Source organism: Rhinoderma darwinii, chromosome 3 (genome assembly GCF_050947455.1).
Source record: "Rhinoderma darwinii isolate aRhiDar2 chromosome 3, aRhiDar2.hap1, whole genome shotgun sequence".
Lineage (NCBI taxonomy): Eukaryota > Metazoa > Chordata > Amphibia > Anura > Rhinodermatidae > Rhinoderma > Rhinoderma darwinii.
The window spans coordinates 337,685,718-337,712,623 of record NC_134689.1 but is presented as its reverse complement, the minus strand read 5'-3'; the positions used below and the strand labels follow the sequence as shown (position 1 = coordinate 337,712,623).

The 26,906-nt window shown below is 43.4% G+C and overlaps 1 protein-coding gene and 1 long non-coding RNA gene across 4 annotated transcripts in view; one reads left to right on the top strand and one right to left on the bottom strand.

Annotated features, from left to right (window-relative positions):
• Positions 1-26,906, top strand: part of LOC142749868 (stereocilin-like) — a 57,410-nt gene that overhangs the window by 8,512 nt on the left and 21,992 nt on the right. For all 3 annotated transcript variants that reach the window (XM_075858400.1, XM_075858401.1, XM_075858399.1), the window contains exons 9-14: positions 1,964-2,019; positions 8,559-8,679; positions 9,045-9,133; positions 9,889-10,024; positions 10,125-10,321; positions 21,562-21,652. In XM_075858400.1, coding sequence (XP_075714515.1) covers positions 1,964-2,019; positions 8,559-8,679; positions 9,045-9,133; positions 9,889-10,024; positions 10,125-10,321; positions 21,562-21,652 — 690 coding nt within the window. The remainder of the gene's footprint in view (positions 1-1,963; positions 2,020-8,558; positions 8,680-9,044; positions 9,134-9,888; positions 10,025-10,124; positions 10,322-21,561; positions 21,653-26,906) is intronic.
• LOC142749869 (uncharacterized) overlaps positions 8,474-26,906 on the bottom strand; it is a 60,771-nt gene continuing 42,338 nt past the window's right edge. Inside the window, exon 3 of the long non-coding RNA XR_012882491.1 lies at positions 8,474-8,757. This is a non-coding gene — a long non-coding RNA (uncharacterized LOC142749869). The remainder of the gene's footprint in view (positions 8,758-26,906) is intronic.

The window sequence follows — 26,906 nt, the reverse complement described above, 5'->3', positions numbered from 1 at the left end:
TAACAATAAGGCCCAGTTCACAGAGTTTTTGGGCCTTGATATTGACTCGGACACTGCGTCAGAATCAGCACCAAACAACTTCCAAAACCGCCTCCCATTGATTTAATCTGAAATCAATGGGAGCCAGTCGCGGAAAAAAGAAAAAGCAGCACATCCTTTCTTGCCACGGTTCCGCCTCTGACCTCCCATCGAAATCAATGGGAGGCAGAAAATGCATTTTTCCCTGCGTTTTTTGTCTGCTGTCCTCAATCGCAGCGGGCAAAAAACGCAGCAAAAAACGCGGCAAGATAGTATGGGCAGGTCAAAATCTGCCTCAAAATTCTTTAAGGAATTTTGAGGCAGATTTTTTCGGCCTGCAAAATACTCTGTGTGAACAGGGCCATACATAAACAGCACTTTGAGACACTTTACTCACCGTGTCAGAAGAGCTGCTCCCACTCCAGTCCACTTCAGGCGATGTCTTCGGTCCAGATGTCGTCCTTCACCTCCAGGCTCCAGAAAATGGCAGGGATCGTAGAACTGCCGCCGCGCAACAACTAGACTCCTCCCCCTCTCCTTACGCAGCCACGCTCTGGAGAAGGAGGAGGCGGAGTCGGACGAGGAGGCGGAGTCGGACGAGGAGGACGAGGAGGCAGAGTCGGAGGCGGACGAGGAGGACGAGGAGGACGAGTCGGAGGCGGGCCAGCAGGTAAGTAGACTGCGGCGCTGTCCAGTGTGGCTGTCCTTCCCCCTAGATGTTGTGTTGCGGGCGCACCGCCTCCCTCTCGGCGGCGCGCCTGGTCGTTCGCGCGTGGGCGCGCGTGCTTGCGGTCGTTCGCGCGCGGTCGCGCGCTCGCTCGTACGCGCGCAAGCGGGCGGTGTTTCGCGGCGGTGATAAGAGGGGGGCCCGCAGCTCACGGCGGTGTTTCACGAGAGGGGGGCCCGCAGCTCACAACATTGTTTTGGTGAAAAAAACAGGCCCCATTGCAGGGGCCTGTTTTTTTCTACCAAAGGCAAGTCGCGGCAGTTGCCAGGCCCCCCTTTCAATTAAGTTTGGCCGGGCCCCCTACACTACTACCCCTAATACCCCCCTGATGGCGGCCCTGTGTGCTCCTCTTAATAAATCCGTCACATCTTACTCCAGCGGAGCAGAAAGTCTGATGTATGAAAGGCAAGTCTCGGTAAATCTGCCCCATGTTCTAAATGCTGACACATAAACAGGAGATTGTTTTCAACACTGCACAGAGCAAACATGATGCTAGATTTTATATTTTCTGGCTATATAGCCAATGTCGGTCAAAGTTAGAGCTTTACTTTAAATCTCAGATAAATTAATAGCATCTGGAATCTACTGAGATTGCATTTATAATTTTTTACACATATGTCTATTGTTTTGCTGATAATGTATTTACAACGTAGCTCTTATTTAGAAGTACAAATGAGAGATGACAAGAGCTTATAATTAATGATGGGACATGATAAGTACCTACGATTTTAATGTGTATTGCCAAATGCTTTGCACTATCAATAGGCCTCCAAATTTTCATTGTGTATAGCTTTTAGGTTCTCTAACGCTCATTAGATTTGTCATATTTCAAGATGACCTCATTTTTGGAATGACACAGAAACGCATAAAGAAATCGTCACTCATTAGACAGACAGACAGACAGACAGACAGACAGACAGATAGATAGACAGATAGATAGATAGATAGATAGATAGATAGATAGATAGATAGATAGATAGATAGATAGATAGATAGATAGATAGATAACACATGACACCCAGACACCCAAGAATAACAATATTCACCCATGATACACATATTTAGCCTTGTGTGTCACAATGTTATTCATTTATGGCTCTAGATTTCCTTCATGTAAAGTGCAAATCAATGTTGTATGATATGTTTATCTAGAGATATAGAGACATCAAGTCACACTTGTATATATGAATACAATAAATTGTCTTCTTCATGTACAAGGCGCTGCTGCTGATCCGTGAGGCCACACAGATGAGTCGTATATCAGATGGAGTCAGGTTGGTTTGTGATGCCTCTATCCTGCAAACTCTGTTTATGGAAAGATATCTCTCCTGCCCTACCTTCTTTACCTCCTGTATGCCACCCCTACAATGATGAACTAATATAAACTAATACATGGTTATTTGTTATAGAAGCAAAATGACTAACTAAATCAGTGGCGTTGCTAGCACCGGGCTTTCGGGGCCCAAGCCACCCCCATTTTTCATAACCAACCAGATACAAAACAGCAGCAGACTAGCATTATCAGGGTCGGAAGGGCCACTGTTTTTTGGCTTTCCCAGCTGAATAATACCAGCCTGCGGCCACCCCAGTACCAGACCATCACTACACATGGTCGGGTACTGGATCGTACCCAGCTCTTCCCGACACCCCTGGTGGATGTGGGTATGGGCTAATAATGGGTGTTAGTGTTAGCTTTTTCACCTGCTAACACTAAACCTTAGTAATGGACGCTGTCAATCAGCCAGCGGACATAACTAAGGCGGAAGTAATAAAGTTTAAAAAAATACAAGGACATAGAAAAAATATTTTCTTGTAATAAAAACCCCCACAAAATCCTCGTTAACCATTTTATTGAGAATAAAAAAAAGCTGTAATCCAAGTAGTCCTCGAATCAGAAGTAGAAAGCGAAGCAATTCTTATACTTACCTTTCCTGGGTCCAACTCTGGAGCTGCACTGTCAGCTAGCTGGGCCCTATATCTAATCCTATCATGTGTGATAATGTCTGCTGAGCCACTGTATCTAATGCTATCCATAGCCATAGGATTGTAGTATATACATATATAGACTTATATACACATATAAATACATGCACACACATTTTTTTTTGGGGGGGGGGGGGGTAAACACCCCTGGACTAAATTATCATATTCACTAACCCTGTTATATTTTCCTGCATCCTTCTGTTATCTGCCATACTCAAACATACCCATTCCCAAATTTTTTACCCCATCCTACTTCCCCATGGGTAGCGTTAACTTGAACATGGCTCCTCTTCTTTATAGGCATCACAAAAATACCATAAAAGTATAAAAGGTTTTGTATCTCTACATCAGGAGTTGGGAAAGGGGCAAGTGGACAAGCACCAGGTCTTCCTGTCCTAAGTTGGGTGGTGTGGTGAGATGTGCCAGCACCAGGTGGGGGTACATATTCATTGCTAGCATCTTCTCCCTTGAAGAGTAACTTCTCTGGTATTTTATTAGGAATCAATCATTGATGCTTGTCATTCTTTTACCAAATTAACCCCTTAAGGACGCAGCCTAGTTTTGGCCTTAAGGCTCAGAGCCCATTTTTCAAATCTCACATATTTCACTTTTTGTGGTAATAACGTCGGAATGCTTAAACCTACCCAAGCGATTCTGAGATTATTTTCTCGTGACACATTGGGCTTCATGTTCGTGGTAAAATTTGGTCGATATATTCAGTGTTTATTGGTGAAAAATTGCAAAATTTAGAGAAAATTTTGAAAAAATTGCATTTTTCAGAATTTTTAAATGCATCTGCTTGTAAAACAGACGGTTATACCACCCAAAATAGTTACTAGTTCACATTTCCCATATGTCTACTTTAGATTGGCATCGTTTTTTGAACATTCTTTTATTTTTCTTGGACGTTACAAGGCTTAGAACATAAACAGTAATTTCTCATATTTTTAAGAAAATTTCAAAAGCCTTTTTTTTAAGGTACCTCTTGAGTTCTGAAGTGGCTTTGTGGGGCCTATGTATTAGAAACCCTGATAAAACAACCCATTTTAAAAACTAGACCCCTCAAAGTATTCAAAACAGCAGTTAGAAAGTTTTTTAACCCTTCAGGCATTTCACAGGAATTAAAGCAAAGTGGAGGTGAAATTTGCAAATTTCATTTTTCTTGCTGAATTTAAATTTTATTCATTTTTTTTTCTGTAACAAAGAATCTTTTACCAGAGAAACACTACTAAATATATATTGTCCAGATTCTGCAGTTTTTAGAAATGTCCCACATGTGGCCCTACTGCGCTCGTGGACTAAAACACAAGCCCTAGAAGCAAAGAAGCACCTAGTGCATTTTGAGGCCTCTTTTTTATTAGAATATATTTTAGGCAGCATGCCAGGTTTGAAGAGGTGTTGAGGTGTCAAAACAGTAGGAATCCCCCAATAGTGACCCCATTTTGGAAACTACACCCCTCAAGGAATTCATTTAGGTTTGTTGTTACCATTTTGACCGCACAGTTTTTTCTCAGCACGTATTTGAATTGGGCTCTGAAATGAAAAAAATTTCATTTTTTACAATAAAATGTCATTTGTGATCAAAATTTCTTATTTTCACAGGGAACAAAATACCCCATTTTGTTGCCCAATTTGTCCTTAGTGTGGCAATACCCCATTTGTGGTGATAAACTGCCGTTTGGGCCCATGGGAAGGCTCAGAAGGAAAGGAGCGCTATATGTTTGTTGGAGTCCAGATTTTGTTGGATTGGTTTTCGGGTGCCATGTCGCATTTGCAGAGCCTCAGAGGTATCAAAGCAATGGAAACCCACCAAAAGTGACCCCATTTTGGAAACTACACCCCTCAAGGAATTCATTTATGGTTGTTGTTAGCATTTTGACCGCACAGTTTTTTCACAGCACCTATTTCAATTGGGCTGTGACATTAAAAAAATGACATTTTTTCCAATAAGATGTAATTTTTTACCAAAATTTCTTATTTTCACAGGGAACAAAATACTCAATTTTGTTGCCCAATTTCTCCTGAGTGCATCAATACCCCATTTGTGGCAATAAACTGCCGTTTGGGCCCATGGGAGGCCTCAGAAGGGAAGGAGCGCTGTGTGTTCTTTGGAGTACAGATTTTGCTGGTTTGGTTTTCGGGTGCCATGTCGCATTTGCAGAGCCCCAGAGGTATCAAAGCAATGGAAACCCACCAGAAGTGACCCCATTTTGGAAACTACACCCCTCAAGGAATTCATTTATGGGTAATGTGACCATTTAGACTCCATAGTTTCTTCACAGAACTTATTTGAATTGGGCTGGGAATTAAAAAAATATATATTTTTTCCAATAATATGTCATTTTAGCTCAAAACTTCTTATTTTCACAAGAAATAAAATACTCCATTTTGTTGCCCAATTTGTCCTGAGTGCGGCAATACCCCATTTGTGGTGATAAACTGCCGTTTGGGCCCATGGGAGGGCTCAGAAGGAAAGGAGCGCTGTGTGTTCTTTGGAGTACAGATTTTGCTGGATTAGTTTTCGGGTGCCATGTTGGATTTGCAGAGCCCCAGAGGTATCAAAGCAATAGAAACCCACCACAAATGACCTCATTTTGGAAACTACACCCCTCAAGGAATTCATTTATGGGTGTTGTGACCATTTTGACCCCATAGTTTTTTCACAGAACTTATTTGAATTGGGCTGGGAATGAAAACAAAATTATTTTTTTCAAATAATATGTCGTTTTGGCTGAAAATTTCTTATTTTCACAAGAAACAAAATACCCCATTCTGTTGCGCAATTTGTTCTGAGTGCCGCAATACCCCATTTGTTGTGATAAACTGCCGTTTGGGCCCATGGGAGGGCTCAGAAGGAAAGGACCACCATTTGGCCTACTGGGGATTTTCTAGTGCGAAGTCATGTATGCAGAAGCCCCTGAGGTACCAGTACAGTTGAAACCCGCAAGAAGTGACCCCGTTTTAAAAACTACACCCTTAAGGCATTCATCTAGAGGTGTAGTGAGCATTTTGACCGGAGACCTACACCCCATAAACTGTAATGTGGGTTCTCCCGGGTATGGCAATACCCTACATGTGGCTGTTATCAGCTGCCTGGGCACACAGCAGGGCCCAGAGGGGAAAGACGAGGGGGGATAAGCTGTGTGGAGTGCATCAGGGTAAGTAAAATTGGGGTAAATTATAAACCAAGGGATGTATGATACATTTTAAAACACTTTCATACAGAGCTCTGGTTATTCGGGACACGTGTCAAATTGATATATTGTGTCATCCCTTATCACCCTCTTATAGCAGACTTTGCCCCTCTTTTGACTTTTTCCCTTCTTGCCAGTTTGGGGAACTTCTCCTGGAAAGTGTTGCCCTGGTACGATGCGTGTGGCCCCGCTTCCAGAAGTACTGGGTGCCCCCCCTTCTTGGTCCCTAAAGATTAGGTTCTTGATAATCAGCTCTTGAAATTCCAGGAAAGTTCCCGTCTGGCCTGCACATCGACGTAGCATGTACGCATTGTACAATGCCATCTGTATGATGTGCCCGGCCAGCTTCTTATACCACACCGCATGGCGCTGTAGGGCTTCAGGGCTTGATCTTACAAGTCCATCCCTCCCATGTACCTATTGTAGTCCAGGATGCAGTCTGGTTTGGGGGTGGCCTTCCCTTCATATATCCTAAATCTGTAGGTATACCCTGATGCACTCTCACAGCTTATACATCTTCACGCCATACCTTGCCCTCTTACCCGGCAGGTACTCGCGGAATTGAACCCTCCCTTTAAAATGTACCAGGGACTCATCAATAGAAATACACTTCTCGGGGTGTATGCTGGGGAAAACCAGGCACTGGAACGGTCTAATAGGGGTCTCCGTTTATACAAACGGTCAAAACTGGGGTCATCTCGGGGTGGGCACGGCTCATTATCAGTATAATGTAAGAAGCGAAGTATTGCCTCATTTATTTATTTTTTTAGGTTCCAGTTCAGTTCTGAAGTTGCTTTGAGGGGCCCATATATTAGAAACCCCTATCAAATACCCCATTTTAGAAACTAGACCCCTCAAAGTATTCACAACAGCATTTAGAAAGTTTATGAACCCTTTAGGTGTTTCACAAAAATGAAGAGCAAAGTAGAGGTGAAATTTAAATATTTTTTTTGTCAGAAAATCCGCTTTATACCATTTTTTTTATAACACAAAAGGATTTATTAGAGAAACGCAACTTAATACGTATTGCCCAGATTCTGCAGTTTTGAGAAATATCCCACATGTGGCCCTCGGGCGGTAATGGGCTGAAGCACCGGCCTCCGAAGCAAAGGAGCACCTAGTGGATTTTGAAGCCTCTTTTTTATTAGGCACCATGTCCGGTTTGAAGAGGTCTTGTGGTGCCAAAACATTGGGAACCCCCCAAAAGTGACCCCAATTTGGAAACTAGACCCCTTGAGGAATCCATTGTAGTTTTCTTGGGGTGCATGCGGCTTTTTGATCAGTTTTTATTCTATTTTTAGGTGGCGTGGTGACTAAAAAACAGCAATTCTACTATTGTTTTTTTTTTCGTTTTTTTTTACAGCGTTCACCGTGCGCTATAAATGACACATTCACTTTATTCTGCGGGGCGATACGATTACGGCGATACCAGATGTTTATAGTTTTTTTTAATGTCTTATGGCGTTTGCACAATAAAATACGTTTTGTAAACAATCATTCACTTTTTGTGTAACCTTATTCTAAGAGCCAGAACGTTTTTATTTTTCAATCAATAAAGCCGTGCGAGGACTTATTTTTTGCGTAACGAACTGTAGTTTCGATCAGGACCATTTTTAGGTACATGCGACTTTTTGATCTCTTTTTATTCCATTTTTTGGGAGGTGAAGTGACCAAAGAATTGTGATTGTGGTTCGGTTTATTATTATTTTATTTTACGGCGTTCACCGTGCGGGATAAATAATGAAATAATTTTGTAGTTCAGGCCGTTACGGACGCGGCGATACCAATTATGTATAGTTTATTTGTTTGTTTATATATTTTTATTAATAATAAAAGACTGATAAGGAAAAAGGGGGGATTTTTACTTTTATTACTTTTAAATCTTTTATTTTCTTATTTTTACACATCTTTTTTTAACTTTTTTTTTACTTTATTACTTTGTCCCACTAGGGGACATGAGGGCAGGAGGCCCTGATCGCTATTCTAATACACTGCACTACATGCGTAGTGCAGTGTATTAGAACTGTCAGCTACTCACTGACAGCAAGCATAGTGGGTCCTGACGTTGTCAGGACCCACTAGGCTTCCGTCTATGGCATAGCCGGACGCCATTGTTTGGTGTCCGGTTGCCATAGTCACCATCGCCGGCCGCTATCGTGTAGCAGGCCGGCGATGGCAGCTTAACCCCTAAAAAGCCGCGATCTCTATAGAACGCGGCTTTTAAGGGGTTAATCAGCGGGGACACAGCGATCGGTCCCCGCTGTAGGAGCTGTGACAGCTGCTGAACAAGACAGCAGCGTCACAGCTCCTGTATGTGTCGGGAGGACGGCCGAAACGGCCGTTACTCCCGTGACGTACTATTACGGCATGGAGCGCGAACGATACAGCTGCCATGACGTAATAGTACGTCAAGGAGCGGGAAGGGGTTAATCTACAATTTTTACAAATAAAACCACTTCCTGGAACCTCATCCCATTGATCCCCATTTTTTGCTTCCAAAATTATTCCATAAAATAATTTATATCAACATATCACACCTTATGTATCTATGTTATGTTCATGTCTCCAAATTCAAATCCTCCATCCCAAGTACATTGTATGATAGCTCTCTATTGTCTTCTACTTATGACTTTTAGGTCCTCAGCAAATTCCGTGACTAGAACGAACTGTGATTCCCTCAGAAGTCTTCTGCAAGATAACACCATACAAGCTATAGAAAAGTTTTGTGATGTCATCAACTCATTGCCCCAGCATGTGGTGAGAATAAATAATGGAGCCTTCATTCATCGGTTGCACTGAATTGACTTCAGAAGAGTTTTCACTTATCAGCAAATTCTGGAATTAGACATCAAAATAGAAGATATCTGAGATATATATAAATATATGTGATATTTACTGTTATTTAATCTCTTATGCACTACTGCTATACCTCTTATTAGACATACCCAGATAAACATATGCTGGGGATCTGCTAAATGTGGATGTAGCTTCTCTTATCTCTATTTAGCTTACATACACAGTGGTTGGCCGATCACAAGTACTGGCTGTCTATCACATATGCGACAGATACCATAAAGTTTGATATAACTGTTATATCTATTCCCATCTCTGGTTCTGTTTAGGTCCGCTGTGCACTGGATAAAGTAATCCCCCTTCCTCCATCCTTAACACTGTTGAAAAGTTTAAGCTCACAAATGATTGCCGAGATTCAGTAAGTCAAAGAGATCAACATATATGATAGAAAAGTAATGTTGTATGGTAAAAGTTATGGTAAATCAAATCCCTCAGTGCTAGATGTAGCTCACAAGCTTTGGGTTTAGCTGTTCTTTAAGGTACAACTAATTTTAAAACCTACATTTTAAGGTCCCTAAAATAACTTTAAAGTATAATTAATTGATTAATGATTACTACATTAGTGAATGTTAAGAAAGGAATATTTCGGTTCTGAAGAGCTATAACCAGTTTTCACCTATGCACTGCGCGTGCTTGCGCTCCATTTAAAGCCTGTGAGACTGACGGAGATAGCCGAGTACAATGCTCGGACATCTCCGTCAATCCCATAGACTTTGATTAAAGTGGCAGCGCACATGATCGACCGCTGCTCCACTAAAATGGGGGAAAAGGGACCCCTCTTTCTGGCAAATGCTGGGGGTCCCAGTGGTTGGACCCCCCACTGATCTACCAGTTTTCATGTTTTCAGTGGATAACTGTACCACCCCTTTGATTGTTCCATTGTTCATGCTTTATTTAGGTACTATATGAAGTAGTTATTTCTACACCGTATGACAGTATGCCATATTGGCGGTGGGGGGGGGGGGGGGGGCACTAACAGAAGGTACTGCTCAGAGCATCATCCAATGAAATGCCAGTCCTGGAATTATGGGAACTTCCCACTATCAGCCCTATATTGTTTGAGCATCAGGTGCCTTTTATTTATTTTCCAACCTAACTCTCTCTCTGTTTTAGGACCAGTGCTGTGTCTCTACTCCCAGCCAAGAGCTGCAGACATGTACTGAACATACTGAAATCAGAAGCTCAGTCTGTGGCTGCCTTACCTCAACAGCGTCGCTTCGTCTTGCTTGATGCTCTAATAAGTTGTTTGGTGAGAGGACTTATGTGTGGAGTTTGAATACTTTTCACGGATATATATATGTTTATATAAACACTACTGTTTGTTATCACAAAACTATCTTTCTTTGCAGAATTCAGCAGGAACCACTTCCACACAGGCACAATTTATTGTTCTTGGGGTCTTAACTCCATTTGTCAGAGGCTCAGCTTTTCTTACATTGTCTCAGGGAATGATGCTACAGAATGTGGAACGAGTGACAAATTACTGCTATCCTCAAGAAACACAGCTGCCATTATCACAACTGCTGCAAGAGACACAGGGCTTTGGGTATGTACCCAGTGATGCAGGAATCCGAACAATTTCAGTATATACTTCAGCAGACCAATCAGTAGATGTTAGGACCTGCACCGATCGTGAGAATGAGAGTCACGAACCCCCGTTGCTCCTCATTGTTAGACTGCAGTAAGGAGGACATTGCATGGTAGAGCATGCATGCTGCCACAGGGGGAGCAGTGATGCGAATCTGGGGGTTTGGGATCCCTGTTCTCACAATCCTGTGGATAGGTGATAATTATTGATTCTGGAAATACCCCTTTGAAGAAGCTGTCTGAGATTAGAAACATAGGTCAGTTTTTTCCCCCAGAAACAGCATCACTCCAACCAGGGCCGATTCTAGCTTTTCTGCTGTCTGAGGTGAAAATTGAAATGGCGCCCCCCAGATCTTGATTGACATCCCCTGGCTGTTCTACATCATCACCAGCCTCCTCCAACTCTTGTGGATGCCTTGTACTTCCCTGGCATGCCCGCTGCAGCAATGAAACCGGGCAGAGTACACCTCGCTGCACGGTTCGTGCCCAAGTAGTAGAAGACAATGGCGCATCCAAGAAAGTTGGAGGAGACTTGCAGTGATGTATAACAGCCAGGGGATGTCAATCAAGCATGGAAAGGTGGGTTTGGAGGCAGGACTAGGTGACTCTTCAAGATAGCGGCACCGCCCGATGACCCTTTAATGAGTAATTAGCATATAGTGTGCACCGTTTTAAAAGTTGATTTGATAGATTTTGCTGCATCTGAAAAAAACACGTGGGAATGTTTGGGAATATTGTCAAGTCATGGTGGCGGTTCTAGGGATTAAAACTACCTGACAGGTTCCCATTAAATATACAATGAATTGAAAACAATTCATCTGCCCTTCAATTTTCTTATTATAAATATATCCTACATAATTGCAGCTCCAGAACAAAGCTCATACATATATACAACACCACAACCAAGCTCAGTACATAAATCCAGCACTAGAACCAAGCTCATACATATATACAGTACCACAACCAAGCTCAGTACATAAATACAGCACTAAAACCAAGCTCGGTTCATAAATACAGCACCAGAACAAAACTCATACATATATACAGCACCAGAACCAAGCTCATACATATATGCGGCACGAGAGCCAAGCTCAATACATAAATACAGCACTAGAACCAAGCTCAGCACATATATAAAGTGCCAGAACTGATCGGCGCTAAAATGTAGATAACAACAGTGTTTTTTTATTTTGAAAAACTATAATTTTTGAGCAAGTTATGAACAATTTTAGATTTATGCTAATAAGTTTCTTAATGCCCAACTGGGCGTTTTTTTACTTTTGACCAAGTGGGCATTGTAAAGAGAAGTGTATGACGCTGACCAATCAGCGTCATACACTTCTCTCCACTCATGTCCATTTGTATTCACAGCACAGCGTGATCTTGCGAGATCACGCTGTGCTGTCACATACACCCACATTAACTTTACTGAAGTGTCTTGAGAGTGAATAGACATTGCCTCCAGGAAGGATGCGATGTCTATTCAGACTCCCGACACTTCAGTAAAATTTATGTGGGGCTTAATCACACAGTACAACGTGATCTAACGAGATCACGCTGTGCTGTCATTCAGAGCGTTGATCTCGCGAGATCACGCTGTGCCGAGAGTGAGTCCTACAGTAACTTTACTGAAGTGTCTGGAGTGTGAATAGACATCACATCCTGGCTGGAGGCAATGTCTATTCACTCTCAAGATACTTCAGTAAAGTTAATGTGGGTGTATGTGACAGCACAGCATGATCTCGCGAGATCACGCTGTGCTGTGAATACAAATGGACATGAATGGAGAGAAGTGTATGACGCTGATTGGTCAGCGTCATACACTCCTCTTTACAACGCCAACTTGGTCAAAAGTTAAAAAACGCCCAGTTGGGCATTAAGAAACGAATTATCATAAATCGAAAATTGTTCATAACGTGCACAAAAATTATAGTTTTTAAAAATAAAAACCACTGTTGTTATCTACATTACAGCGCCGATCAGATTATGAAGGAGATAGGGCACTTGTATTCTGGTGACATCCTCTTTAAGATCTGGGCTCTGGCTCGGCCATTAAAAAAATTTGATCTTCTTCTGGTGAAGCCATTCTTTTGTTGATTTGGAGATATGCTTTGTGTTGTTGTCGTGCTGAAACGTGAAATTCATCTTCAGCTTTTTAGAAGAGGTCTGCAGGTTTTGTGCCAATATTGACTGATATTTGGAACTGTTCATAATTCCCTTCACCTTGACTAAAGCCCCAGTTCCAGCTGCAGAAATACAGCCCCAAAGCAAAATACTGCCTCCATCATGCTTCACTGTGGGTATGGTGTTCTTTTGGTGATGTTCAGTGTATGAGCTTGGTTTTGATACTGTATATATGCATGAGCTTTGTTTTGGTACTGTTTATATGTACTGAGCTTGGTTCTGGTGTTGTATTTATGTACTGAGTTTGGTTCTGGTGTCGTATTTATGTACTGAGTTTGGTTCTGGTGTTGTATTTATGTACTGAGTTTGATTCTGGTGTTGTATTTAAAAAGACCAAATGCTGTCATAAAATAAAAGGGTAATTCAACAAAGTATTAGTTTAAGGATATTTATGCAACCACATTATGTTTGTTTTTTATTTTTATTTTTCCACTCTAAAACATTTCAGTTTGTTTTTCAATGGAATTGTTCAGATTATGGGTCACATTAAAGTGGGAAAAAAGTTATGAAATTATTCATCTTGTACTAATTTTGTAACATGACAAAAACTGGCATTCTAACAGTGGTGTGTATACTTTTTATATCCACTGTATATACAGCACCAGAACAAAGCTCAGTACATAAATACAACACCAGAACTAAACTCAGTACATAAATACAGCACCAGAACCAAGGTCAGTACATATATACAGTACCAGAACAAAGCTCATACATATACAGTACCAGAACCAAGGTGAGTACATATATACAGCACCAGAACAAAAGTGAGTATATAAATACAGCACCAAAACCAAGCTCAGTACATATATACAGCTCCAGAACAAGGCTCAGTACATAAAAACAGAACCAGAACCAAGCTCAGTACATAAATACAGTACCAGAACAAAGCTCAGTACATACAGACAGTACCAAAACCAAGCTCATATTGTAATGATGGGGGTAGGGAAACAGACAAGTGAGCCCTAATCTACCCACCACTCAGTCCCTGCCTACTTGCAACGACCCGCCCTAGGCGACGGGTTACAACTGGGCGACGGTCCCTACGCTCAATAAGTGCACGACAGACAAACAGACAAGGGTACACAGAAGCAAAGGGAAATGGGGCAGTTGCCCACGGCAACACTGTGAACAACAAGAGTGGAGAACGAGCCGAGTCAAACCAGGAGTGTACGAGGTACCAAACGCAGAGCAGGAGAGTAGTCAGTAAGCCAGGGTCAATATGAAGCAGGGTCAAATAGTACAGAAGCTGCAGCAGGGCTAGGAAACCAAACGAGAAGAATCACAAGCAAGGAGGAACAGGAAAGGCAGGTATAAATAGACAGAGGGCGGGAGCTAGCTCCGTCTGGCCAGGCTGTGATAGGCTCTCCCACTCCTAAGCCTGCCATCCTGAGTGGTGGAAGATGGAGTCAGTCTCACAGACATAGAAGCAGGTGAAGACTGATTACCTATGGGCGTTGACACAGAAGCTGTGCCTGGCAGATCCTTTACACATATATACAGTACCAGAACAAAGCTCATACATATATACAGTACCAGAACAAAGCTCATACATATATACAGTACCAGAACCAAGCTCATGCATATACAGTACCAAAACCAAGCTCAGTACATATATACAGTACCAGAACAAAGCTCATACATATATACAGTACCAGAACCAAGCTCATGCATACACAGTACCAAAACCAAGCTCAGTACATATATAACATCACCAGAACCAAGCTCAGTACATAAATAGAGCACCAGAGAAAAGCTCAGTACATATATATAGCACAATAACAAAGCTCAGTACATATATACAGCACCAGAACAAAGCTTAGTACATAAATACAGCACCAGAACAAAGCTCCCTACATATATAGCACTAGAACCAAGCTCAGTACATATATACAGCACTAGAACAAAGCTCAGTACATATTTACAGCACCAGAACAAAGCACAGTACATAAATACAGTACTAGAACAAAGCTGTAATGATGGGGGTAGGGAAACGGACAAGTGAGCCCTAATCTACCCGCCACTCTGTCCATGCCTACTTGCAACGACCCGCCCTAGGTGACGGGGTACAACTGGGCGGCGGTCCCTACGCTCAGTAAGTGCACGAGACAAACAGACAAGGGTACACAAAGCTAAGGGAAATTGGGCAGTTGCCCACGGCAACACCGTGAGCAACAGAGTGGTGAACGAGCCGAGTCAAACCAGGAGTGAACGAGGTACCAAACGCAGAGCAGGAGAGTAGTCAGAAAGCCAGGGTCAGTATGGAGCAGGATCAAATAGTCAGAAGCTGTAGCTGGGCCAGGAAACCACACGAGAAGAATCACAAGCAAAGGAGGAACAGGAAAGGCAGGTATAAATAGACAGAAGGCGGGAGCTAGCTCCATCTGGCCAGGCTGCGATAGGCTCTCCCACTCCTAAGCCTGCCATCCTGAGTGGTGTAAGATGGAGTCAGTCTAAGAGACATAGACTCAGGTGCAGACTGATTACCTATGGGCGTATACACAGAAGTTGTGCCTGGCAGATCCTTTACAGTACCCCCCCTTTTATGAGGGGCCACCGGACCCTTTCTAAGTGGACCTGGTTTATTGGGGAAACGAAGGTGGAACTTCCTGACCAATACCCCAGCGTGAACATCCCGGGCGGGTACCCAAGTCCTCTCCTCAGGCCCGTATCCTCTCCAATGGACCAGGTACAGAAGGGAGCCTTGGACCATCTTGCTGTCCACAATCTTGGCCACCTCGAATTCCACCCCCTCAGGGGTGAGAACGGGAACAGGAGGTTTCCTCGAGGGAGCCAAGGACGGGGAGCAGCGTTTAAGGAGGGAGGCATGAAACACGTCGTGTATTCGAAAAGATGGGGGCAACTCCATTCGGAAGGAGACAGGATTGAGGACTTCAATGACCTTATACAGCCCAATAAACCGGGGAGCAAACTTCTTGGACGGGACCTTAAGGCGCAAGTTCCTAGACGATAACCACACCAGATCCCCGACCATAAACAAGGGGTTAGCAGAACGTCTTCTATCAGCCTGAGTTTTTTGTACGCTCTGGGACGCCTCTAGGTTCTTCTGAACCTGAGCCCAGACTGTGCACAGTTCCCGATGAACGACCTCTACCTCGGGATTGTTGGAACTACCAGGTGAAACGGAGGAGAACCGTGGATTAAACCCAAAATTACAGAAAAAGGGGGAGACCCCTGACGAGTTACTGACCCGGTTATTAAGGGAAAATTCGGTGAGGGGAATGAATGAGACCCAATCATATTGACAGTCAGAGACAAAACACCTTAAATATTGTTCTAGAGATTGATTAGTCCTCTCCGTTTGGCCATTAGTTTCAGGATGGAAGGCAGAGGAGAAGGACAGATCAATCTCCAACTTTTTACAGAAGGCTCTCCAAAACAATGAAACAAATTGTACCCCTCTGTCCGAAACAATATTGACAGGGGCCCCATGGAGACGCAGGATGTGTTTGACAAACAAGGTAGCTAACGTCTTAGCATTGGGTAGTTTCTTGAGGGGCACAAAGTGGCACATCTTACTGAAGCGGTCTACTACAACCCACACCACCGACTTGCCTTGAGATGGAGGCAAATCGGTGATAAAATCCATGGAGATATGGGTCCAAGGTCTCTGGAGAATGGGCAAAGAACATAGTAAGCCCGCTGGTCGGGACCTGGGAGTCTTGGAGCTAGCACAAATTTCACAAGCGGCGACGTAAGCTTTAACGTCTTTAGGCAACTCAGGCCACCAATAGTTTCTGGCAATGAGGTGTTTGGTACCCAGGACGCCTGGATGACCAGATAGTGCGGAGTCATGATTCTCCCTAAGTACCCTTAGCCGGAATTGCAGGGGAAGAAACAGCTTGTCCTCAGGAAGGTTCCCGGGAGCTGAACCTTGATCGGCCGCAGTTTCAGAGACTAAATCAGAATCAATAGAAGAAATGATTATACCAGGAGGCAAAATACAAGCAGGATCTTCCTCCGAAGGAGGGCTGGCCATGAAGCTACGCGACAGAGCATCGGCCTTAATATTTTTAGACCCAGCCCTATAGGTAACCAAAAAGTTGAATCTGGTAAAAAATAGCGCCCATCGAGCTTGTCTCAGGTTTAGCCTCCGGCCAGATTCTAGGAAAACCAGATTCTTGTGGTCGGTAAGGACCGTTACTTGGTGCCTAGCCCCCTCCAGGAAGTGGCGCCACTCTTCAAATGCCCATTTAATGGCTAAGAGTTCGCGGTTGCCAATATCATAGTTACTCTCAGTGGGCGAAAACTTCCTGGAGAAGTAGGCACAGGGACGGAGATGGGTGAGGGACCTGGTACCCTGGGACAAGACAGCCCCCACTCCCACCTCGGATGCGTCAACTTCCACGATAAATGGCTCCATTTGTTTGGGCTGAACCAGCACTGGGGCCGAGATAAAGCACTTCTTAAGGACCTCAAAAGCCTGGACAGCCTCAGGAGGCCAGTGGAGGAGATCAGCACCTTTGCGAGTGAGGTCCGTAAGAGGCTTAGCGATGACCGAGAAGTTAGCAATAAATCTCCTGTAATAATTAGCGAACCCCAAGAAACACTGTAACGCCTTCAGGGAGGCAGGTTGGACCCATTCCGCCACAGCCTGGACCTTGGCGGGGTCCATGCGGAATTCATGAGGAGTGAGGATTTGACCCAAAAATGGTATCTCCTGTACCCCAAACACACATTTTTCGGTTTTCGCAAACAGTTTGTTTTCCCGAAGGACCTGGAGCACCTTCCTGACATGCTCAATGTGGGAGGACAAGTCCCTGGAAAACACCAGTATGTCATCAAGGTACACTAAAAGAAATACCCCCAGGTAATCTCTTAAAATCTCATTTATGAAATTCTGGAAGACCGCAGGAGCATTACACAACCCAAAGGGCATGACGAGGTATTCGAAATGACCTTCGGGCATGTTAAACGCAGTCTTCAACTCATCCCCCTCTTTGATGCGGATAAGGTTATACGCCCCCCGTAGATCAAACTTAGAGAACCATTGGGCCCCCTGAACCTGATTAAAGAGATCAGGAATCAAAGGAAGGGGATACTGGTTCCTTACAGTGACCTTATTCAAGTTACGGTAGTCAATGCATGGCCTAAGACCACCATCCTTCTTCCCTACGAAGAAGAAGCCAGCACCTACCGGAGAGGTAGAGGGGCGAATGTAACCCTTGGCCAGGCATTCCTGGATATACTCTCTCATGGCTTCACGTTCGGGACAAGAAAGATTAAATATCCTACCCTTAGGGAGCTTAGCTCTGGTACCAATTCGATAGCGCAATCATATTCTCTATGAGGAGGTAACACTTCGGAGGCCTCCTTAGAGAAAACATCAGCGAAGTCCTGAACAAACTCAGGTAGCGTGTTCACCTCCTCAGGGGGAGAAATAGAATTAACAGAAAAATATGACGTCAAGCATTCATTATCCCATTTGGTAAGCTCCCCAGTATTCCAGTCAAACGTGGGATTATGCAACTGCAACCAGGGAAGGCCTAAAACCAAATCGGACGATAATCCCTGCATCAACAGTACAGAGCACTGCTCCAAATGCATGGAGCCAACAAGGAGTTCAAAAACAGGGGTATGCTGTGTAAAATAACCATTAGCAAGAGGAGTGGAGTCGATACCCACTACAGGGACAGGTTTAGGCAAATCAATCAAAGGCATAGCTAGAGACATAGCAAATTCCACAGACATGATATTAGCAGAAGACACTGAATCCACGAAGGCACTGCCGGTAGCAGACCTACCACCAAAAGAGACCTGAAAGGGAAGCAAGATTTTATTACGTTTCATATTTACGGGAAATACCTGTGCGCCCAAGTTACCTCCCCGATGATCACTTAGGCGCGGAAGTTTTCCGGCTGCTTATTCTTACGCCTAGGACAGGTGTTCACTTGATGCTTGTCATCCCCACAATAGAAGCAGAGACCATTCTTCCTGCGGAACTCTCTACGTTGTCGGGGGGACACGGAGGCCCCGAGTTGCATAGGTACCTCCGAGTCTTGCCGTGGAAGAGCGAAGCAACGGGACCTCGGGAGGCATCATGGGGGAGTCAGAGGGGAAAACACAAAAACGTTCAAGTTGTCATTCCATGAGACGTCGGTCAAGTCGTACCGCTAAAGCCATAACCTGGTCAAGGGAGTCAGAAGAGGGATAGCTAACTAGCAGGTCTTTCAGGGCGTTCGACAGGCCCAACTAAACTGGCACCTTAAGGCAGGGTCATTCCACCGAGAAGCTACGCACCACTTCCTAAAGTCAGCAAAATACTCCTCAACAGGTCTCTTACCCTGACGTAAGGTCACCAGCTGACTCTCGGCAAAGGCAGTCCTGTCAGTCTCGTCATATATGAGTCCGAGAGCAGAAAAGAAACGATCAACGGAGGAAAGTTCAGGGGCGTCAGGAGCCAAGGAGAAGGCCCCCTCTTGGGGCCCTTCCTGGAGCCGGGACATAATTATACCCACCCGCTGGCTCTCAGAACCTGAGGAGTGAGGCTTTAAGCGAAAGTAGAGCCTACAACTCTCCCGAAAGGAGAGAAAAGTCCTCCGGTCCCCTGAGAACCGGTCAGGCAACTTGAGGTGGGGTTCAAGAGGTGAGGTGAGGGGCACTACCATGGTAGCGTCAGGCTGGTTGACCCTCTGAGCCAGGGCCTGGACCTGTAGGGAGAGACCCTGCATTTGCTGGGCCATGGTCTCAAGGGGGTCCAGGGACCAGGGTAGACTAGGTATAGGGCTTGTGATTATGTAATGATGGGGGTAGGGAAACGGACAAGTGAGCCCTAATCTACCCGCCACTCTGTCCCTGCCTACTTGCAACGACCCGCCCTAGGCGACGGGGTACAACTGGGCGGCGGTCCCTACGCTCAGTAAGTGCACGAGACAAACAGACAAGGGTACACAAAGCTAAGGGAAATGGGGCAGTTGCCCACGGCAACACCGTGAGCAACAGAGTGGTGAACGAGCCGAGTCAAATCAGGAGTGAACGAGGTACCAAACGCAGAGCAGGAGAGTAGTCAGAAAGCCAGGGTCAGTATGGAGAAGGATCAAATAGTCAGAAGCTGTAGCTGGGCCATGAAACCACACGAGAAGAATCACAAGCAAAGGAGGAACAGGAAAGGCAGGTATAAATAGACAGAGGGCGGGAGCTAGCTCCGTCTGGCCAGGCTGCGATAGACTCAGGTGCAGACTGATTACCTATGGGCGTATACACAGAAGTTGTGCCTGGCAGATCCTTTACAAAAGCTCATAACATAAATACAACACCAGCACAAACACATCTCAATTTAGTGCAACCCCTTCCGTATAGGTTTGTAAAACTACAGCTCCCAGCATGGCCCAAACAATGGTAAAAATATGCTGGGAATTGCTGTTTTACAACACAAAAAAAAATCATACCACCCATCATATTGCTGCAGATCCTACAGTTACTACAGTACTTATTAGAAGCAGAATAAACATTCACATTAAGTTACTCACAGGTAACATCTCAGATTGTAGTTGTTCCTTTTCTCTTTTCTTCTTCATCCAGTTCAGACCTCTATGATGACTTCTCCTGGCCACAGCCAATTTCTGCAGTTTGCCGCTTAGATGTCTTTAGCTTCTCATTTTTCAAACATTTCTGCACCTATAAATGAAGAAAAAATTCTCATGGTGCCACACACTATGCGCCTAAATATAATAGCGCCATTCGCTGCACCTATAATTATAATAGTTCCATACACTGTGTGCCTGATTATAATAGCACTATACACTGTGTCCCACAGACACACACACACAGTGCTCCCTGTAGATAGTGCCCCCCATAGAACCCCCTGTAGATAGTGCCCCACATATAGCCCCCTGTAGATAGTGCCTCACATATAGCCCACCCTTTAGATAGGGCCCTACATATAGCCCCCCTGTAAATAGGGTCCAACATATAGCCTGTCCTTAAAATAGTGCCCCACTTTTAGCCCCCCTGCTGCGCCCCCTGTAGATTGTGCCCCACATATAGCCTCCCTGTAGATAGTGCCCTGCATATAGACCCCCTGTAGATAGTGCCCCACATATGGCCCCCCTGTAGATAGTGCCCTACATATAGCCCCCCTGTAGATAGTGCCCCACATATTGCCCCCCCTGTAGATAGTGCCCTGCATATAGCCCCCCTGTAGATAGTGCATTACATATAGCCCCTCCCTGTAGATTGTGCCCCCCATATAGCTCCCCCTGTAGATAATGCCTCCTGTAGATAATGCCACTCACACTTTTAAGAGAAAAAACAAAACTTTACATACTCACCTGACTCTGTTTCCGCCGTCCTGTGGCAATGCAGGCCTGCAAGTAATTCTACCCTGCTAATCAGCGCAAGTCATTCTGCCCTGCTAATCAGCGCCTTTCAACGTCATTGCGCCGTTTGCATCTTTGAAAGGCACTGATTGACAGGGCCAATCAGCGCCTTTCAACGACGTCATCATCATGACTGAAAGGCACATTCTGTGCCCGGCCATTCATCGCTTATGCATGTAATTGTATCTGTGTCCTATAGATGCAGGTACAATTATATTGCCGGAGTGGGTGGGAGGCAGCTGGTTTCAGTGGCGCCCCCGCCCCCTCAGAGAGACAGAAGGCCACCCCCTGAGACGAGAAGCTCATCTCGCCTAATGGACAGGTGCAACCCTGACTACAACTGGGGCAAAATCAGTTGCAAAACCAGCCTCAACCCATCAACAGGAGTGGTAATGTTTCCGAAAAAAGTCAGTCTGGAGAAATGGAGATCGGTTGTTATTGCCAGGGAAAGCTGCAACTGGCAATGTATTTTACCTGCCGCACCCATTGCAGTAGAAATGTAGTATTACATGCCAGCCTTTATAAAATGAATGGCCAAACATGTAATACATGATTGGGCAAGGTCTGCCACTTGGGACCCTCCTCTATGATGTTCATATGCCTTGATAGAAAGCATTTTGTTAACTAGAATAGTAGGATAAGAAATAAAATATTGAGATGCCTTGTCATTTATTTTTAGTTCTACGGCACGTTGGACATCTCAGTTACTGAAACGTTTGGACAGGCTGGTTCCTTTGCTGCCACTTGCCTCCCTAAAGTCTCTCAACATGGTAAGTTCTGTCCTAGTTGAGTAAGGACAGAATACAATGGGGGTAAGTGAAAAAAATGTTTTATTATAAGGGAAATCTACGCTAGCCCCCGGATGGTGTACATTTCATTAGTGTCGCATAGACAGTTGAAGATGTGACAAATTTATTAAGATGGGTGTGCCTCTTAATAAATTTGATGAGGTCGCTAATAGCACCCACCCAGGTCTGTGTTTTATTTTTTTTAATTGGATTTACAATATGACGGCTGATAACAGTTGTCCATTATGGGCAACATGATAGTCATATATATATATATATATGTATATATATATATATATATATATATATATATATATATATATATATATATACAAAAAATAGAGCCCAGAAGCTGCTTCTGGGCTCTATTTTTTGTATATTCATGAGGAGCGCGTCACTCCTTTATTTGAAGCTAGCACCAGCCGTTTTTGGTATTTACACTGTGCTGCTCCTACTATTTGCTTGATCTTATATATATAAACGCCCCGAAAAACAGCTGAAAATACGGAGGCTGAACGCCTCCAAACATTTACCCATTGATTTTAATGGGAAAGACGGCGTTTCGCTCCCACAAGGCATATTGTTACGTGGTCGTTAGTAAAAATAGAAAAATAGCTCCAAAAATGGCCTTAAAAAACGCATTAAAAAAACGCTTGATGCATAAAAAACGGCTGAAAATCAGGGGCTGTTTTCCCTTGATAACAGCTCCGTATTTTAAAGCCGTTTTTAGTTTGCCGTGTTAACATACCCTAAGATTATATGCAATGGGGCTACACACTGTATAGTACGGATAAAAATTGAACACATTATCTCCAGGAAAAGTTCCTCACCATCCCCAATATCAAGGGGGTCAGATGTGGTAGATGAAGTGTGAGAACACACATGGTGTTTCTACGGCCGGGTCTCCCAGCCTTCACATTAAGTGATAAAGGATAAAAGCAGAAAACATAGCGCATGACTGCAGCGTTGGATAAAATCTTTTGGTACTTTATTCCATACACTCACAGAGTGAGGGTATGTGCACACACTCTAATTACGTCCGTAATTGACGGACGTATTTCGGCCGCAAGTACCGGACCGAACACACTGCAGGGAGCCGGGCTCCTAGCATCATAGTTATGTATGATGCTAGGAGTCCCTGCCTCGCTGCAGGACAACTGTCCCGTACTGTAATCATGTTTTCAGTAGGGGACAGTAGTTCCACGGAGAGGCAGGGACTCCTAGCATCGTACATAAGTTTGATGCTAGGAGCCCGGCTGCCTGCACTGTGTTCGGTCCGGGACTTGCGGCCGAAATACGTCCGTCAATTACGGACGTAATTAGTGTGTGTGCACATACCCTAACAAAGAAAAAAGCGCTCATAAATATATAAAACCTCTGTGTTGCATGCCAAGCCTTTCCTGCCCGACCCTGGATTTCGCCTTGTCCAGATTCTTGTGGGGCATGGCTAAAGCGCGCCCTGGTCTCTCATTAAATACACATTGTACAACACATCAATACACACCTGCATCTATACAAATAGCATACCTATTCTAAAACCATCAGCATGTTTTACATTAAAAATGCATTATAAAATATTATTTCCTCCTTCCACCACTCTCTTTTTATTAATAACAGATTATATTGTAACATCTGAAAGGAAACTGAGCATAGAGCAGAAAAAGTCCACTGCAATAAGACATTGTTCACACTTACTCTACTGCAGACAGATTATAGATTCATATGATTCTGTGAAAACAAATTCATATCCGCTGTCCACCTTATTGCAATCAATTTATTCTTCGCATTGACACTTTACTAAACCCCATAGATCATGGCGAATTAATAAGAATGCAAACAGTTATGGCAAATTACTGCACACAATAATAGAGTCCTGTTCACACGTACTTTCTGCCAACCAACTTACCAATACTATCACTAAGGGTTTTTACAACTGTAGGAAATGTAAGGCATGCAAAGAAAGAGGTTTAATCACACAACATAAGGGTATTCACAGTATTCAATTTGATACAAAAGAGTATAAAATCAAAGAATACATCACATGCGACACACAGAATGTGATCTACACTGTGTTCCAATTTATTATGCACATTGGATTTAAGTGTCATAACCATTTAATTATTAGTTTTTCAATTAAACTCATGGATGGCATTGTGTCTTAGGGCTCTTTGGATCATTGTAATCAATCTCAGACACCTGTGATAATTAGTTTGCCAGGTGTGCCCAAACAAAGGAAAACTACTTAAGAAGGACGTTCCACATTATTAAGCAGGCCACAGGTTTCAAGCAATATGGGAAAGAAAAAGGATCTCTCTGCTGCCGAAAAGCGTGAAATAGTGCAATACCTTGGACAAGGTATGAAAACATAGGATATTTCAAGAAAACTTAAGCGTGATCATCGTACTGTCAAAAGATTTGTGGCTGATTCAGGGCACAGTCGGGTTAGTTCAGATAAAGGCATAATGAGGAAGGTTTCTGCCAGACAAATTAATAGGATTAGGAGAGCTACTGCTAAAATGCCATTGCAAAGAAGCAAACAGGTATTTGAAGCCGCTGGTGCCTCTGGAGTCCCGCGAACCTCAAGTTGTAGGATCCTCCAGAGGTTTGCAAGTGTGCATAAAGCTATTATTCGGTCACCCGTAAACAATGCTCTCAAGCAGAAATGGTTGCAGTGGGCTCAGAAATACATGAAGACTAATTTTCAAACCGTGTTGTCTACTGATGAGTGCCGTGCTACCCTGAATGGTCCAGATGGATGGAGTAGTGGATGGTTGGTGAATGGCCACCATGTCCCAACAAAGGCTGCGACATCAGCAAGGAGGTGGCGGAGTCATGTTTTGGGCTGGAATCATGGGAAGAGAGCTGGTAGGCCCCTTTAGGGTCCCTGGCGGTGTGAAAATGACCTCTGCAAAGTACGTAGAGTTTATGACTGACCACTTTCTTCCGTGGTAAAAAAAGAACTGTGCCTTCCGTAGCAAAATTATCTTCATACATGACAATGCAACATCTCATGCTGCAAATAATACCTTTATGTCAATGGCTGCTATGGGCATAAAAGGAGAGAAACTCATGGTGTGGCCCCCATGTTCCCCTGACCTCAACCCTATTGAGAACCTTTGGAGCATCCTCAAGTAAAATATCTATGAGGGTGGGAGGCAGTTCACATCAAAACAGAAGCTCTGGGAGGCTATTCTGACATCCTGCAAAGATATTCAAGCAGAAACTGTCCAAATACTCACAAATTCAATGGATGCAAGAATTGTGAAGGTGATATCAAAGAAGGGGTCCTATGTTAACATGTAACTTGGCCTGTTAAGTTTATTTTGATTGAAAGAGCTTTTGATTTCTGTAAATATGACCTCCTGATGCTGCAAATTCAACAAATTACCATTTTAGTTCTATTTACAACCTTTAAAATGTTTTGATTTCTGTTGTGCATAATAATTTGAAAGTTTTTTACTTCTAAAAAAAAATCTGTTATCATTAGCAGATTTGTTCAATAAAATTTGCATTATACTCCAAGGGTTGATGGCTTGAAGATTATACTGACTGTCATTTGCATCGACTATTTAGGAAAATCAGCGAAAAATAACATTTGCATAATAATTTGGAACGCGGTGTATTTGATCACCTGTCTGTGCGGCTTAAAGTATCTTGGCTGAACAGACTGAAAATTAAAAACTAGGATGCTGGAGCACTGCCACATTATAAGAAAACGTGTATAGAGGCTAGTTGAGAACAGAGAGAAGAAATAGGCGCTACATAGGGTGAGTACATCAGGATAGCATTCGCTTTCTCTATTAGATATAGTATAAGGAAGCTCACCTTTGGGGGTTGTGCATGGATAGGCACAACACTATAGCGGAGATAGTTGGTTAGGAATCGTAATCCCTAGGGTGTCAGGTGCCAACCTCACCGGGGAGTAAATGCAGGTAGAAAAAAAATGAGAACCAGGTGGGATCCACTGTGAAAAAAACGACACTATCCAGGCGCAATACTTCCATGAGTCTAACACGTTTTTTGGAAGAAATATATAATTTATTGTCTAAAACAATAGATCATAATAAATGTACATAAAAAAGAAAAAGTCTCTTGAGGTACAAGACATTTCGGGGAAACAGAACTGCTTTATCAAGTAAACATGAGACAATGAACTTCATATTTAACTATAAACTCATAACAATCTTACATTTCCTGTAATCTATCAAGATGACACGGCCTTTCAGGCAGAGTGGAAAGAAGCTCATTTAATCCACTCGTTAAACCTAGTGAAGATTATTCTAAAAAGAAATGAAAAGAAGTATGAACAAATTACAACTGAGCTTTGTAAAGTTAAATTAGAACTGAGAACTAGACTTACTGAACAACAAATTAATGATTTCTCCAAGAACCTAGAAAAAACGCTCGTCCCGATTCAAGCTGAGATAAAAGAAAGGAAAAAATATAAATTCCTTAGAGATAAAAATGATTTAGATCTAGGAAAAGTCTTTGATTGGGGTAACAAACGGCAACAAAAAAATAAAAAAAATCGCTCTTCTGGAAGAAAAAATATTAATAATGACATTTGGGCAACAGATTCTGATTCAAGTATATCGGACGATGCCAGTAAAATTCAAAAGAACCAAATGCCCCTTTAGGAGATGCATCAGACGAGGGGGCAGAAGAAAAGGAAGAAGTGAAAAAGGAAGGAAAATTTGGCCGGAAAAGGAAGCAGGTTACATGGAGGAAGTAGGAGAATGACTCTATTACAAATATCATTAATCTTACAGAACTGACCTTGGATAAGGCCTGTGTTAGTCTTCTAGAGAAAGGTCTCAATTTCAGCTTGGCAGAGAATTTCGATATAGTAGACTTTGAGTAGGATCTCTTTAAGGGTGTAAGGAAACTTAATCTGCATAAAGCAATAAATAAATTAACAATAGATAATGCCAACATTAGAAGGGAATGTGAAATACCATGTCAGGTAGGCCCACTTTCCGAGTCAGAAATAGCTTGCTTCCAAATATTGGTAGACAACCTCCCAGATGAAGACACTGTGATCACACATAAAACAACTGAAATCGATTACTTTAAGGGTGGAATACCCTCTACTTTTTCACCCCTATAGCATCAGGCAGTAACCTAGAACTTTTCTCCCTAGTTGTAAAACATGAGGTGGAATCGATCCTATATAAAAGTAATTGTAATATCACAGAAGAGGAGGAAAGAGCACTGAATTCATTGAAAAAAAAGCAGA